This window comes from Hoplias malabaricus, chromosome 14 (genome assembly GCF_029633855.1).
Source record: "Hoplias malabaricus isolate fHopMal1 chromosome 14, fHopMal1.hap1, whole genome shotgun sequence".
NCBI lineage: Eukaryota > Metazoa > Chordata > Actinopteri > Characiformes > Erythrinidae > Hoplias > Hoplias malabaricus.
The window spans coordinates 12,732,464-12,749,183 of record NC_089813.1 but is presented as its reverse complement, the minus strand read 5'-3'; the positions used below and the strand labels follow the sequence as shown (position 1 = coordinate 12,749,183).

Sequence of the window (16,720 nt, the reverse complement as noted above, 5' to 3'; positions counted from 1 at the left end):
ACAACAGCTAATGCCAAACCCAAAGATCTAAATTAAAGGATCCATTTATACAATACTAGAGCGGTGGTTTAGAGCTACACAGGTTTAAACTCTTATTTTGTGTCCTTAAAGACCCCCTCCAATGAAAATGTTTTAACCAATATGCTAGTGGACATACCATGGCAGAAATGAGAAGACAGCACCATAGTTGACATTACTGCTTTGACACTACACAGTTTACAAAACAGTACAAAATGGGTGAATTCAGACATCAACATCCTTAAGAAAACAACCAACTTGTAGTCGAGGGCTTTTGAACTTGTCACGCTTCAATGAAAAATGTATCTCCATTTTTTAGGGGATCTTTTTGGCTCCATTTTAGTTTATTTCACAATGAATGGACCAACAGATCTGCTCCAGATTTACTTCGAATAAAATCTTTTTACACTGAATTCCGTTGAACGTTCACTTATACCCTGAGACATGTTTTTCGTTGGAAAGCAACATTCTGAATGGAGACAAATGTGTATAGTTACATCAAAGCCAGTTTTAAACAATCTTTTTCATAAAATTAACATACCTACATTTGTCTGTGAGGAAGGATACGCGAACTCAGCCATTATTTGGGCTTGGTCTGTGGTAGACACCAGCAGAGCCCTTATCTACTATCACACAAGCCTCACAGACAGTGAATACTGCCCTGCCCATATATTCATTCATTCATTCATTCATTCATTATCTGTAACCGCTTATCCAGTTCAGGGTCACGGTGGGTCCAGAGCCTACCTGGAATCATTGGGCACAAGGCAGGAATACACCCTGGAGGGGGAGTCAGTCCTTCACAGGGCAACACAGACACACATTCACTCACACACTCACACCTACGGGCACTTTTGACTGTGGGAGGAAACCCACGCGGACACGGGGATAACACACCAACTCCTCACAGACAGTCACCTGGAGCGTGAATCAAACCCACAACCTCCAGGTCCCTGGAGCTGTGTGACTGCGACACTGCCTGCCACCCCCCTGCCCATATATTTCATTCATTCATTGTGCTGTTCAGGGTCGCACTGGGTCAAGAGCCTACCTGGAATCGCTGGACACAAGGCATCAAACACTTACTCACTCAAATCACCTACCAACATGTGTTTTAGGACTTTGGGAGGAAACCTGTGCAAACACAGAGAGAACACACCAAACCTCTCAATGTTCAAACCCACCAGGAGCTGTGTGACAGCGACACTATCAGTTGGGCCATTATGCCATCCAAGTACTCCAAAGTATTAGCAACATTATATTGTTTAATGCGTTTAAAATGGAAGCCCTTTCATTCAAAACAGGCCAATAATTTTAACAACACACACACACTTCAGAACAGTTAAATTTATTTAAATTTAATAAATTTATTCTTCCATACTACATTTTAAGACGTGTTTCTGTCCTCAGAACAAATCTCTTTTAGTGTCAATTCATATTTATTACAACCTCCCTGTAACCTAGCAACAACCAACAGTCCGAACAGAATGCAAGCAAAGACCCAAATCAAATCACTCCAGTGGACAAATGAGCACCAGTTTTGACAGATACCATTTGTCAAACCATTGTTAAACAGCCAAAACTGATGAAGCAAATTCACAAAAAGAAGAAAATTGAGTTATATAAAAACTCTTGTAATTTATAACATGATAGGGGGCATTCTATATATATGGGAATGTTTCTGTTAGCAAACCATGTTTTAAGACCTGCTACTATATAAACTACTGATATTGTTTTTAAATGCATGCTAGTTCGCTGCCACATTCTCATTTGATATATATTAGTCTATATTTTATGTATGTTTTGTCTTGAATAACAGTGAATTTGTTTGCAGTGTAAATTACTTTAAAAAGTATCATGTTTTTGCGAAGCCTTATTTTAGCTTAACTATAGCAGCAGCACAACATCAGATTTAATTATTTTTACAAATTGTAAATTGTTTTGTTAACTGAATTGCTTTGCTAAATGAAATTAGTGTTATAGTAATATTGTTTTTGTTTTAAATAAATGAATTAAAATAATGGACTCAGCAGATACAGATAATGAATGAATGAATGAAAAATAAACTCAAGGTATATTTTTTCCTATTAATGTGACACATAAAAAAACAACTACAATATTTCAATAATTTGAATTGAATTTATTTCTAGAACTAATCTTAGAGGAGATTATTGTCCCAAAGCAGTGCAGTTTAATATTAATCACTTAAACTCATGTAAGAATATAATTAATTTAACTGCAAATGTGTCACAGATCACTAAAAATAAACAATTTTAGCAGCCAAAGTATAAGAATATTGAAAGATTAACTATGTTATAATTTAATTTATTTTAAGAATATGACTAAGTAGTTATTTTAAGTGTATGATGACTAACCCTTTGTTACATTTTTAAGAGTTTCCAAAGAAAGTCATATGAGGAAATTTTAGAAATTTTCTTTTTAAAAGCTTCCCATTTTGATTTGGATTTTGATGTGCTTTGAGGCTCACTTCCTTCCAATTTAGCAACTGCCCTAGTTTATATGAGGCCTGATGATTCAAAGATAAATCAACATCTAAATGACACAGTGACATGGTTTACATGTATTTATTGGTTTTATATCATAAAGGAGCTCTTAAATGTAATATAGCGTGTGCACATTAGAACCACCATAGACAGCATACAAGTGCAGTAATAAAAAAGGGCATAAAACAAAAAAGTACAAAAAGTTCATAGTATCACATATGCTTAAAAAAATGAAATCCAATCAGTCTCAGTGAACTTTGGTTTCTCCACGGGGGAAGCAATAATAATAATAATAAAGTATTACACAAACACCCCCTGTTAAACTGATTCAAATGGGATGGATAGATTGCAACAATACTTCTCTAAAATCTCAGGTTGTGCAACTGGACCTTTAGCGATCCCTGATTCACAGGTATAACTTAAACTGAAACACAATTTTGAGTCCTCTGTGTCATATAAAATTGTGTTTGATCATATCACAGTCATGAAAATATTACAGTAGAATGTAATTTACAATGTAGGTAGTTAAAAAGACAACTGTAGAGTCCTTGAAAATAAAACAAAAACAAATAAAAATAAAACCAAAATGAACAAACTAACAAGAAAAACATCAAATCCAATTTTAGCCATTTAATTATGTCAGTGTTCAGCAGGCCTCACTTGACTGAACAGTCAGTATGAATGGATGAAGGTTAGCACATTTCTCTGAGATGACAAACAGCATTACAGAAATAGGCTGGGCCAAAAAATTATTTCCTCTTACAGAAATATAGTTAAATCTGTAGATGTTAGCACTGACAATATATGTTTTAAGAACTCTGAGGCACTTTGCTGTAATGCTTATAAAAAAAAAAACTAAAAAAACAACAGAATTTTAAAAATAAGGTTAAAGTAAAAGAAAAATGTTATGACCACAGCAGTTTAATCAACAGACAGGCTTACTACAGAGCTAAATGTACAAGTTATGTGCTGGTCTCACATTGCCACACTTCCTAGGGAGAATCTGGCACCTTTTGCCACTTAAATTGACCAATGAGAAATTTGACTTATGCGCATAACCATAAATCACAAGCTTGCTATTTTGTTTACATATAAAATAAGACAATTTTATATGTGAAAGTGCAGACCGCCAATCAGAATATAGCTAGCAGGATGCTGACAGTGTGGCCAGGTAAACACACTACCGATATCTCAGGCTACATTTTTGGCCCGAGTGTCTGTGGGTAAATTGGCTAATCCTAAAAATTGCAATGTGTTGGTAAGAGTAACATTAGAGTCTACAACTGTTATTTGGAATTAAACTTTAAATTACTGTAAAGTGTTTAAGCCCGGGAGGTGAAGCATAAAACTTACCTGATTCAGTCAGTCCACTCAGTGTATATTACCAAATACTACCAAATTTTAAAGGATCCCTGCTTGTAAACACTCGTATAAATTGAAACAGTGAACATGTCCAATACACATACATTTTTTGTTCATATATGATGTATAAACCAAATGAGAACGCTGTAATTGTTTATGAGTTAATTATAAACTTTGACTCTAAAAACTACTAGAAGACAGAGGCAAGTATTGATGTAATGTGGTTACATTGGACGCAGCACCACAGAAAAAAAGGGCAATTTAAAAAATTGTTTCTGAGTAAAATCATGGGGTAGTTAAGGTTGGTAAGAATAAATAATACGATAATGTTTAACCCATTCCAAATCTCTCCTCATGGCAGTCCAGTATTATTTGAGGTTATCATATAATACCTATTTTTACAGGTTAATAAATACTTTATTATGTAAAATCAAGTGTGTTGTTGATTTAATAAATCCATATGATATTTTTGGTTTTAAAAAGAAATCCTTTAAAACCATAAAAGCATCAAACTTATTGAGAAGATAAATTATTTTAAATAATAAGGATAATCTTGGGTGTTTACAACTTTTGCACATTGCTGCATATTATAGGGTAATTAGATGCTTATTTTTTTCTTCACATAGAAATAGAACAAAAATTTAAAAGAGCACATAAAATAGGGAAAATGTAGCCTATTGTTGATAGGAAATAAAGTATTGTGCTTTGTTTCTACAACATATTTTAATAGTACTGGACATGTTCACCATACTGATGCTTACAGATTTCCTTTTAACATATTTGGCACAACTGTATGAATTAGCATGAACTTCCAAAAAGATCATTTAGAAACTGAAATATACCTTTTCACTCACAGATTCTCTGAAACTGGTCTAAACATCTTACCATGATCAGCAAGTAAAAAGTAAAAGTAAAAAGAGGTTCAGGTTGATGTGAAAAGATGTGCTATGTGAGTTTTGAAAAAAAAATAGATTTAGCTCCAAATGCAGCTGCCATATAGTCTATATTAAAAATTCCTTAAAACTTTTGCAGTGTAAAGGTTCTCTTCTGCCAGGTCTCTTCAAAAGGTGCTTATTGCTTGTCTGAAGCAAACACTACAGATAAAAGAGAGAGATACAGAATCAGGAACCAGAATTAATCAACACACACCCCTGCTGTACAGAAGGAATGCTTTTATTCTACTGGGAAACTACCTTCAATAAAAAAATATTTTATTTATTTATTCATTTACTAGAAAAATGCCTTACAAATTGGACTATCAGATTTGCCCATTTATACTTATGCACACCTTTTTGCAACTCTATGCAATGTTAACTTTTAACAGGTTAGCACAGTTCTGGGTTCTTAATGAAATGTCTGTGTTTCTTTGTTCAAAATGCCACAAGGATCAAATACTACAGCACCTTTCTCCCTCTGTCTAAACAGCCCTGTTCTGAATGACAGGTTTCAGTGCCTGTTCCTTTAAATAAGAATGAGCTGTAGCTCAATTCATCGTGAGAGCAAGGAGCAAAAGCTTTGTTTTTGTCCATTTTCGCTTTGTTTTCTTTCTTCTGAGTTCTAATTTTTGCCAAACTTAATCAGTGCTCTTATGTTTCTGCACTGGTGTTTGCTTTTCTCTGTTTATCCTTGTCTTTGCACTCTCACATAAATACAGGTCAAGCTCAGACAGAGAGGCTGGACAATTCTGAAGTGACTGCACCCCATGTAAGAAGTAGCACAAAATCAGAAAGACTAATTTTACTGACCCACAGAAAAATGACATTATTGTTGTATATATGTCGGGTTGGAAGAAGTTCCAACTAACTTAATTAATGTGCTAGTTCAATTAAATTGATTTTTATTATTTTAATATATCCACTTATGTTTATGTGAGTATAAACATAAACAACCCAGATTCAAAGGTTAATTTGATTTCAGGTTGATTTAGAAGATGGAAGCACAGCAAACACTGATACATTTTTGATAAATGCTGATGTATAAGTGTACATATAGATAGTGAGACAGATACAGTACATACTTCTCTCTCGCAGGCCTTGGCCAAAGCTATGGTAGAGTCGGTACAGGCCCCAGAACAACACACTTTTAATCGTCACAGAAAGTAAGCAGCCTGTTATTGCAGCCGCCTCTAGAATGTAGGTCTTACTCTGCCCCCACTGTGAAATGATCTGCGAAAGAGGAGAAACATGTTTTAATAATACAGCTGATGTCTGATCATTCATTCAAACACTAAATTCTACCTTTTTATAATGACTCTATTCGAAGACTAATCTAATCTAAATAGCATTTTGTTGTGGCTAATCATCTTCTGAAAGAAAAATAAATATTTAATAAAAAACATATCTGTAGTAATTTTTGCTTGAGAAGTACAGTGACACATAATATTGCCTGTATTTACCGAGTAAAGAAGGTAAATGAAATAAGCGAGCTGTGGCAAGTTCAAGAGGGCAAACAACCAAACCAGGGGCTTCTTTTCCTTTAAAACCTGAAAAGAAATCAAAGTCAAACTCTATTACAATGTTCATTTATAAAATAAACAAAAACAATGAATATTTTTTATGAACAAATAATAATAAACCCAGTTGGAACAGATTTAGTTTCACTTGAGCTAATAAAAGTAAAGCGATTACAGAAAAATGTGTGAATTTCATCCAGTACATATCTCTGATGTTTGTATTTTTTCCAAGTCTGAAATAATACTTGACAATACATGAATTATCCTCTGTCATAATAAGCCTACACCGTCTTCTCTGAAGTCATCAATATCTTAGGTAGTATCCCTTTCACCAGCAACAGGAAACATGTCTTTAATTATTGCAAAGCTTAGTTGGCCCAGCTATGTGGAGTTAGACCAGTGTTAATCCAGACACACACTGGGAATTCTGAATTATTATGCTTGGATAGTAACTCAGACTGCATATTTGTATAATCTGTTGACTAGGGGCATTGCCATTGTACAAAACTTTTGCTCACATTGTGAGCTATATTTAGTATTATTATGGCACACAGACTGTCATGAAAAATTTGGCTTGAACTCAGGTTGAAAATGGGCATAAATCTCACTGTGTATGTTTGACTTTATGCAGTAGCAACTGAATGAAAACAATGAGCCAGTCACAACACCGTATTAGCTAGAGCCCACCCTTGCTGACTTGATGAGTGGGACAGATTTCATTTCAAGGCTTATTTCATGTCATTCTCTAGTGTATTGGAAATATATGACTGACTGAATAAATAAATAAAATTATGCACATTTTATTATTTAATTGTATTATTATGTATTTAAATTCACCAACATTTGTTTCAATTATGGGGGGTTTGGTCCTTCCACAGTTCTAAGGGAGAATATTACAGTAACTTATCTGCTAGACCACTGCTACTTATGATTACAAAAGATAAAATAAGAGGTTACACTGCCCCTCTCTGGTGATTATGTGTAGTACATTGCACATATCAAAATGCACTGGAGCAATGTATCCCAGCTTTAGACCACGAGTGCACTTGACATTAGTTTAAATACAGCACACAGACTCACAGCAATGGCTCCAGTGGCTGCAGTGAGGAAGGCCCATACAACACCAATTCCCAGAATAACAGTGTGGGCGTAGGACACAGAAGTGCCTGAGGTCAGGATTAGGATGCACAGACATAACTGGTGAACAGAGGGGAAAAACATAAGTCTTTTGTAAAGCAAATATAAAAATTGTCAAAAAGCTATGGGGTGAACAATTAACTATAAAATGTACATTTTAAAAAAGCTAATACTTCATGAACTAGTGGAAACAACAATAGTGGAAACTTTTAAGTGCTACAGAGACACTGGTTCTCTAGAGAACCCGGTTTTTCATCAAAGACAGGAAGCACTGGTTAAATGCACTTTATTATGTGAGTCATGTGGAAATCACCTGGGCCTGAAGGTCAAAGGTTACCATTGAGAAGCAGAGGTTCAGTATGAAGTACTGCTCCTGCATGGTCTCTAAAGCTCCGCCCACTCGGAAGGCCATCATATTAGGTCTCCGGATCAGCAGCAAGGCACAGACCACATGAAGCAAACCCACACAAAGGATACACACAAACCGTACCTGTAACACACACATAACCAATGAGTGCCCACGGAAAAGGCCTGTTGCAAAATATAAACCAGGCCAACATTCATTGACAAACCTTATCAATAAACTTGTAATGACCTGGTCAAAGATAGTCAGCAAACTGTCACCTCATGTTTGCAACCTTTGTCTTGAATAAGATAAAATTATTATCAGATGTTATGGAGGAAGCCCCAAGAGCAAGGGGTGGGTCTCTGTATGTGGCATAACAAATAATTAGGCCCCTCTACACCTCATTTACTCTGTTCATCAAAATTACACACTAAAACATCTCTGAAAGTGGCTTAGATGTAACTACACCTTCACATTCTGTATATGTGGATCTAGAAATATGCAGCTAGTCCCTACATGTGGTTCTGAATACCTTTCTACCACTTGCCTGCAGCCCCACTCATATGTTCACGGGATTGGTTATATTCATAACTTAAGAAACCCCAGCAATCTGAACAGGTCTGTTTCAAAGCAGTTTCAAAACAGAAATGCTCAGCCATGGCATCTCACTGTTTATTCACTCACGAAACTTCATCTTCATGTAACCTTCATTATCTGTAACCGCTTATACATTTCAGGGTCACGGTGGGTCCAGAGCCTACCTGGAATCTAGGGTCCAGAGCCTACCTGGGCGCAAGGCAGGAATACACCCTGGAGGGGGCACCAGTCCTTCACAGGGCAACACACACACTCACACATTCACTCACACACTCACACCTACGAACACTTTTGAATCGCCAATCCACCTACCAACGTGTGTTTTTGGACTGTGGGAGGAAACCGGAGCACCCGGAGCACTCATGAAACTTCCAGCATATCAACTATACCACATGGACTTGATAACAAGGTAAAAAAACATGATAATTAACTTGATAGTGTGTCTTTAAGTAAAGTCGCAAATACGCAGTTTTTGAAAAAAACGACATAAAAAGTGAGGATAGTAAAAACTTGGCTTCGGGGTTTGAGCTGCCAGCCTCAGCCACAAGAAATGGAAGGACTACTGCTGCACTATACACCAGTGAGTGCGGGAAGTGGCGGGTCTGTATATGTAGCTGGGATGGGATAGCATACACAAACATAGGGTATTTTTATCATCTAGCATGATGCTTATATTGTATAGGTTTCAGATATTTTTATAAAAGGTATAAAAATTAAGTAATGTTTGATGATGAACAGAGCTGTGGGGGATCACTGAGATTGATGTACAACTAAATTTTTTTTCGCAAAATACATTACTTTCACCTTTTATTTGACATATGTAATATTCTTGAGCTATGCACTGTTAAAAAAACAAAAACAAGGCTGAAATTAACAAGAAATTTAAAACAAAGCTGTCTGTTTAAACTTGTCTACATTCTATTTGATCAGCCAAAGTTATCTATTATTATACAATTGTAACTAATATATATATATATATTTTTTATACTGTATATTGCATTTTATTATGTGGTATTGATAAGGGCACTAGTAATAAACAAATATTTATTACCAGTGCTGACATGGCAACCAAGTACAAATAAAACTTCAAACTGATTGTCATAGATCCAAAGATAGCATTTGATCACAGAAATTATATGGTAGCGGAGTACAAAACTCCTTATATCTGCACTGGAAAATTAGTGTATTTTTGTGTTTTTGTATGTCAAAATATAGGTTATATATTATATTCTTCAGGTACAGTTCAGTCGTTTTTATATTCCTCAGTGGCTGTGTTTTCCACTTCCCTTACCGTAATTTCCTTTATGAACCCATGTAACTGTATGAATGTACAAAGTCTGTATTCCTTTTGCTGTAACTTCTGCTTTTCCATGGACGCCTAGTGGCATTTTGGTGAAGCTGTGGAGTTGGGTAACTTCACAGCTGCCCCGTTAAAGCTGTGGAGTTGTGTAAATTTTCTCAAAATGAAACTGTCTGAATTGCAATGGTTGATACAGTACGCAAGTACTCTCATCAGTTTAAACCTGCTTCAGCCATACTGAAAAAGGGGAACTAGTCCACTTTTCACACATTAGAATGCTAGACAATGTATTATCGTTTAGCTAAAATAAAGGTTGCATTGTTAATGTTCTACTCCAAGTGTGCTGAAATGTCCAATAATGTTGTGTTAGCAGCAGTTAGAAAATAAGCAATAGTTATAATTATCAATGATTAAACTGGGTAGAAATCTAGGTAAAAATTGGATTCTGATTCAAATATATGTGCAATATTTCTGACAGATTGCATTACAATACAGAAAGCACAGTTGGTGATAAAGCTTACATTATCTCAATACACAGTAAAGGAAAAATGCTAATCTAGTGATGGAACTCTAAAATATTGTGTTGGTTAAAACAGGGACAAAGTTAAAAAAAAATGAAAACATTATAGTTTGATTAGTAAATAATTAATTCCTTAATATAATGATAAATGTTCAATTATGAAAGGTTTAAAAGGGACATATAATAAATGAAATATACTTTTCAGTGCTTTAGCATATTAATCTTGGGATCTGAAATGCCTGACTCATCGACTCACATTGAAATAAAACATTCCAGTGAGTTTTTCTGGGATTCCTAAAACAGACAACATGATAACAAGAGCCATTCTGGGTGGAGTTTCCATGTTCTCCCCGTGTCTGCGTGGGTTTCCTCCGGGGTCTCCGGTTTCCTCCCACAGTCCAAAAACATGGAGGTTAGGTGAATTGGCTTCTCTAATGTGAATGAATGTCTGTTTGTGTGAGTGAATGTGTGTGTGCCCAGATATGGATTGGCACTCTGTCCTGGGTGAAATCCTAGAGCCCGATGCAGTCCTCCAGGTGGACGGTCGTTCCTGGTTGAGAGTACGCTGTGCGCGTTTGGCTGCCGCTTCTCACCAGTGTGTGCGTGGATTGAGTGTTCTGAGCGTTCTGAGCAGTGTGGATTGTAAAGCGTCCTTGGGTGTCTAGAAAGGCACTACATAAGTGTAATAATAGATAGATAGACAGATAGATTCTGCTCTTCTCTGCTTCTGACATCAAGTGCTAATACTTCAGAATTTTTACCCGCTCTTCTACTTAGCATCTCTACTCACAGCACTGGACCCGTGTTTATCTGAGTGCACAAACACATGGTGGTGCAGAGACAGAGATCGTTCAGTCATTGACGTACCAGTAGGAGTGTTTCGTAGGTTGGGAGCACGGTGAAGTTGACCACTGACCGCACCATGACCACAAGCACGGTCAGCACAAAGACTATCAGCTCCTGCCTGTTCTCCTGCAGCACTCCCCGAGTGATGTAGTATGCGCAGAACACTACAGGAAATATCACACAGATGCAAGATTTGAAGAACACTTAACTTTTAACCCCTTAGAGCCATATTGTGGACACAACCATTTTAGCAGGTGGGACCTCTCTCAAATGATATATGAAAAAACATAAGCAGGATTGTTGTCTTATAGTTTACTCTAAATAATCTGGTCACCAGAGATATTGAAGTTAGAAGTTGATCACTGATGAATAAGTAAGCCTACTGACACATTGTGCTGTCTAACTTACTGGAAGCGCAGCAATCAGTAAAATAGTGCTAATAGTGCTAATACTGTACCATGCAGTGTATTATACTGTAATGGTATAACTTTAAAACAACAGTACATTTCATCAGTGACTTCTATCAGACACTGAGGCCCAGTTTCCCCTGCAAACACTGATCTAACTCAACTTAAAAATACTGTTGCTTCAGCTCCACCACCAACATGAACTTACTGATCTCCATCTCACCTCTTACTTCATGGATGCTATCTCACTTTTCTCTTTTTTCTAAATGATTTCTATTTTCCTTTGCATGGAGTCTTGAATATTGTGTGTTAATATTGTGGATGTTACATGTTCACTTAATGTTGCCTTAATGTTACTTTTTTTTTTTTTTTTACAGCAGGACACAAATTGGGTGAGATCCTTGCTCTGTGCATGCTGCAGTACCTTCTGAATTCACTTCCCATTCTATGATTGTGATATTTAAGTATTTTTTTCATAAACTGTTTAAGATATGTGAATAATTTATTAATATTAAGTAATATCAATATTGAAAATGTCTCTCTCTCTCAATCTCTCCCTCTCTCTCTCAATCTCTCTCTCTCTCTCTCTCAATCTCTCTCTCTCTCTCTCTCTCTCTCAATCTCTCTCTAGGCTTGCCAGTAAGAGTATTGGCTAAGTTTGGGTGCAATTTCTTCAGACTTCCTTTCAAACCGTCTAGCTTCTTCGTGTGTTTCTTCATACACAGCTCCACTAAGCTTAGAGCCGAACGAAGGGGGGAAAAAGTAAAAAAAATAAATAAATAAAAAATAAATAAAAAAAAATAATTCATAAAAACTCACTATGGTTTAAGGAATATTAATATAACTAAACACATTGTATAGTTGGTTCTACCTTAATGCTCAAAACAACTATACAGTACATTTCAAAAGTCTGGAACCTTAATAAGCATTATTTAAAAAATAACTAAATTGGAATGTGAAAGAGAAGTAAACCACCAGCATCTGTACCCAACCTCACCAATTCAACTGCTGCTCAATTCCATCAAATCCTCACAGTAATCAGAAGTCTAGTGTAAAACCTTACCAGAAAAGTATGACCTGATATTGCAGTAAAGGAGTACAGACTCCCTTAACACCAGTCTCATTGTGGAATGGGTAAAAGTCAATAAAACACTTTGTACAAACAGAGGAAAGAAAACAGTGAGTCCAATCTTTATGTCAGACGCCAGTAAAATAGCAAATAGAAAGCAGTTATGGTGACTTACGGATGCCCACCAGCTGGATGAGGGAGATAGTGAGATCATCGTCATCGCTGCCCGATTTCTTACTTTCCCTCTGGATGTTCACCACCGTGAGGATGAAGAGCGCCAGCAGGGAGCAGAGCGTGAAGCAGAAGTACAACTTCACCAGACATGGAAGCTCAGACCAGCGCTTTACCTGGACAGAGGAAAGCAGGTGTTGAGTAGAATGTAGGAATAATGACTTTAATTGTGGCCATTAATGATGCTGTGTTTAAAGCACTGCTGATCACACTGACCGGTCCACAAGGAGTTGGTAAAAGCTCTCTGTGTCTGGGCTGCAGGTTTGGAGACGGCAGATCAACGGTGTCCTCCCGCGACACCAGTGGACTGTCAATGATAAGTGATAAATTACAATGATGGAGAAACAAGCACATGGCCATGCATTAAAGACACATTACAGAAAAACTGGCATAATTGGTTATATTAAGGACATGGAACAAATAAAAGTAAATGACTTTACATTCCTTACATTTTCAGTATATTTCACTTAAATTTTTCCATTTTCTCTTTCTTCACAACTTAATATGAATTGAGTTTAAAGTCCTACTGAAATGATCAATTACTATTAACTTGAATAAAGCCCTCATATTAATAATACCAATAATAATAATAATAATCATCATCATCATAATCTTCTAAAAAAATCAATGCACAAATCTTGTATTACACCGTGGCCCTGAACTGGATAAGTGGTTACAGATAATGAATAAATGAATCTTGAATTATTGAAAAGATACTAAGACATTAATACACATCCATCATTGTAATAACCACTTATTTAGATAAATGTATGCCCCAAACCCACTGTAACACCACCTTCTAATAAACTGATACACAAACCTCACTGCAATAATCACTTACTAAGAAATGGATATGCAAGCATTAATGTAATAAATGGTCACTTAGAAAGTGTTAATCAGCCCCCATTATATTAACCAGTTATTAACCAACTGACACAGAGACCTCACTGTAAAAAAAAAAAAAAAATTACTGTGTTAGTAATTATTACCATTGTATTATAACCACATGCTAATATCCAGACACCCAGAAATTCCTGTAATAACCAAACACTTACAACAGAAATGTCACTGGCCTTTTACTGGAAACACATACCCTGCAGGTTCATCTCGTTGATCAAAAAAGAAACTACAAATCAGATTTCGACATGCACAATTTATGTTTCCCATCTTGTGTCCTTTGTGCAATGGTCAGTTCGTGACCACAGAGCTGCTTTTTGGAAGATAATATTATGGGGTGGGACACTTGTCAACATGTGACACTGACATGTGTAAAATTAATTCTTAATTTGGAACGTAGATGTATAGGGGAGTACTACACTACATAAGTACAGTGGGTTTAACTGGGTGAATTATACAATTGTTAAACCAGACAGGGGTCAAAAAACAGGCATTCACAGGAAATGTAAGAATATCTATATCCCTAAGACAATAAAACAAAGAAAAGTTTGACCACAGAAGGCTAAACAAGATAAAACAACACTCAGATTTCTGTTCTGAGTAATCACAGGTTGGCATTTTGCAAACGTAGGTAATAAAAATGATATGAACTGGGAGAGGCCAGCGAGTCCCTGAGCAACCGTTGGTGTGAGTCACTGCCTAGGGGCACAGTCAAAATAGGAACGAACCAGTGTTGATTAAAACGGTGCAGTCCAGAGAGAAACTGTGACTATTCACAGAATAATCTGATCACCTGAGGTTTTTTAATTCAGAAACGGACCAATAATAAACAGGGTAGAGGATTATTGGTACCCTGATTACATGCTAATGTTCTTAGTGCTGGGTGTATTGTGTACATACACAGAGACTACACTTTAATGTTTTGGGTTTTGTTTTTAGACCAAATTTAAAGTGCATTTATTTCTTTCTATCAGTGTAAAACGGAAGTTAGGGAGAACTCTTAAAACGAATAATAAAATAATAATAATAAAAAAAAACATTTGGGAAGTCAAGTAAAATCAGAAAAAAATGTAGATCAAGTGTGAAAAGGAAATCCTCACATCACTACCTGATCTGCAAGGAACATATGTTTTGTTTGACAACAGGTAATCACATCAACAAGAGAGGTCATTAGACGGTAACCTTAACTGTGACCTTATAACCAAATACAAGTACAGAAAACAACATTTGCATAAGCAAGCATTTTGGAACTAATTGCAGTTACCTGACCAAAACAAAAATTAAATCTGGCTACAACTGCTAATTTGGAAATTTGGAACTGGAAAATTGGAAAAGCATTTAACTTAAAGGACATATTTGGGCTGAATCTAATCTAATTTCAAGGTGGGGCAGCCATGGCTTAATGGTTAGAGAATGGTCATCGTAAGTGCTGACTGTCAACACATTATGGAGGCTAATGGCCCAGTGACAATTGTGGAAACTGAAGAAGGAAGGGGTTGTACAGTATTGAATATATCAAAGATTTATCTTACAATGGCCTTTATTTGTCACCAGCCACTTGATCCTGTTGGTAGTGCTGGTCTCTCAGCTTGGTTCCACTTGTCATGTGGGTCTATCAATGCCTTACCTTGTCATTGTGGTCTGTCTCTTGGTTACAGTGGTTATGTGGGTCATCCAGTTTTATTATACTGGACTTTGTAGTCTACCAACATGTTTGGCAAGTAAACTATCAAACTCAAATTAAAACATACTCTATCTAAGCAGTTCAATCACCTTAACTAGCCAGAGCCAGTCAAACTATTTTATTTCAGCAAATAAATAATAATTGTGAATATGTTTCTCATTTGTGAATAGGTTTCTCATCTCAGCCTGTGGAAAGTGTGAAAAACTTATGCACAACTATTGCTATTAAATTCAGCAAATAAATAATATATGTGCATTACAATCTGAGTTTGTTCTAAGCAGAGGTAGCATATGAAGGTTTTTCCCTTAGAAGAACAACTAAAAGTGTAAGTTAATTAGACCAAGGAGGGCCCAGACCTTCTGACAGGACTGTATGAAAAGCATGTGAGGCACATCTGAGCTTCATGAACTGCAGCCTGTTGATGATTAAATAACAACACTACCACAGCCTGGTGCTCAAGACCAAGCCACAACAGCACAACTCCAGGAATGTAGATTAGGACCAGAGTCCCAAAATACGAATCCGGTTTGGCGGATGCGTTTCACGGATAGCCACAAAACTTCCTCTTCCAGACCTCATATTTTCACAACAAATGTGTTCATCCCACCGTTAGAGCCAGTTATGACTGTTCCTCAGCTCACCGTTTACGACCGGAAAGAGTGGATTTGACCGAGCACTCACCGAATTTCGTCCATTTCGCGAAGAAACTCTTGCTTTCTATTTCTCCATCAGCTGATCTCCTGCGAAACCGAGAAAACCTGCTCCTCACATTTTTTGGGAAAACATACGGATGCAGAGAGAGTGGGCAGAGCTGCGTGCTGACGTCACCACGCACTCCTCGGCGCGGCTGTGTCTTCACCAGAGATCTGCGAAAATGAGACTTCAAAATACTCCGTTTTCTCTAAGAACACGTCATAATAGACATTTGTATTTTCGATGTTACTTTGCTCTATAAGCAATGCGTGTCTGTAAGCATTCCGTGTTTTAACGGAAATGTTTTATTCAAGCAGTCTGCGCAAAAACAGCGCCGTCGAAACCACCTTCGACTCGCTGTAACGGACAAAAAGACCTCAAATGCCCCTTGCTCCCTTCGTAGTGCTCCCTACGTAGTACTCCCTACCTAGTGCTTCGTACTTAGTGCAGTAAAGGAAGAATCAAGAAGTTATTCATCAAATAATTAATTAATTGTCTGTAACCGCTTAGAATAAAAAAATATTATTATTCTAAATGTGTTTACCTTTATTAAGCTGTTTTTCTGAAGAAATAAAAGTAGAATGTTTGTGTAAACCATAAGATTTATACTTTTTTGCTATCTATATTTTATTTGCACATATAATCAGGTTCACACTT

The 16,720-nt window shown here is 36.5% G+C and overlaps 1 protein-coding gene across 1 annotated transcript; it reads right to left on the bottom strand.

The window, feature by feature from the left end:
* Positions 1–2,472: 2,472 nt before the first annotated feature.
* Positions 2,473–16,415, bottom strand: LOC136666261 (uncharacterized). Its single transcript, XM_066644359.1, has 9 exons — positions 16,052–16,415; positions 13,006–13,096; positions 12,734–12,905; positions 11,104–11,246; positions 7,787–7,963; positions 7,417–7,533; positions 6,280–6,366; positions 5,902–6,049; positions 2,473–4,978 (listed from the first exon to the last, which is right to left on the bottom strand). The coding sequence occupies exons 1-9, from the start codon at positions 16,063–16,065 to the stop codon at positions 4,956–4,958; spliced, it is 972 nt and encodes a 323-aa protein (XP_066500456.1). The 5' UTR covers positions 16,066–16,415; the 3' UTR covers positions 2,473–4,955.
* Between the last annotated feature and the right edge of the window lie 305 nt (positions 16,416–16,720).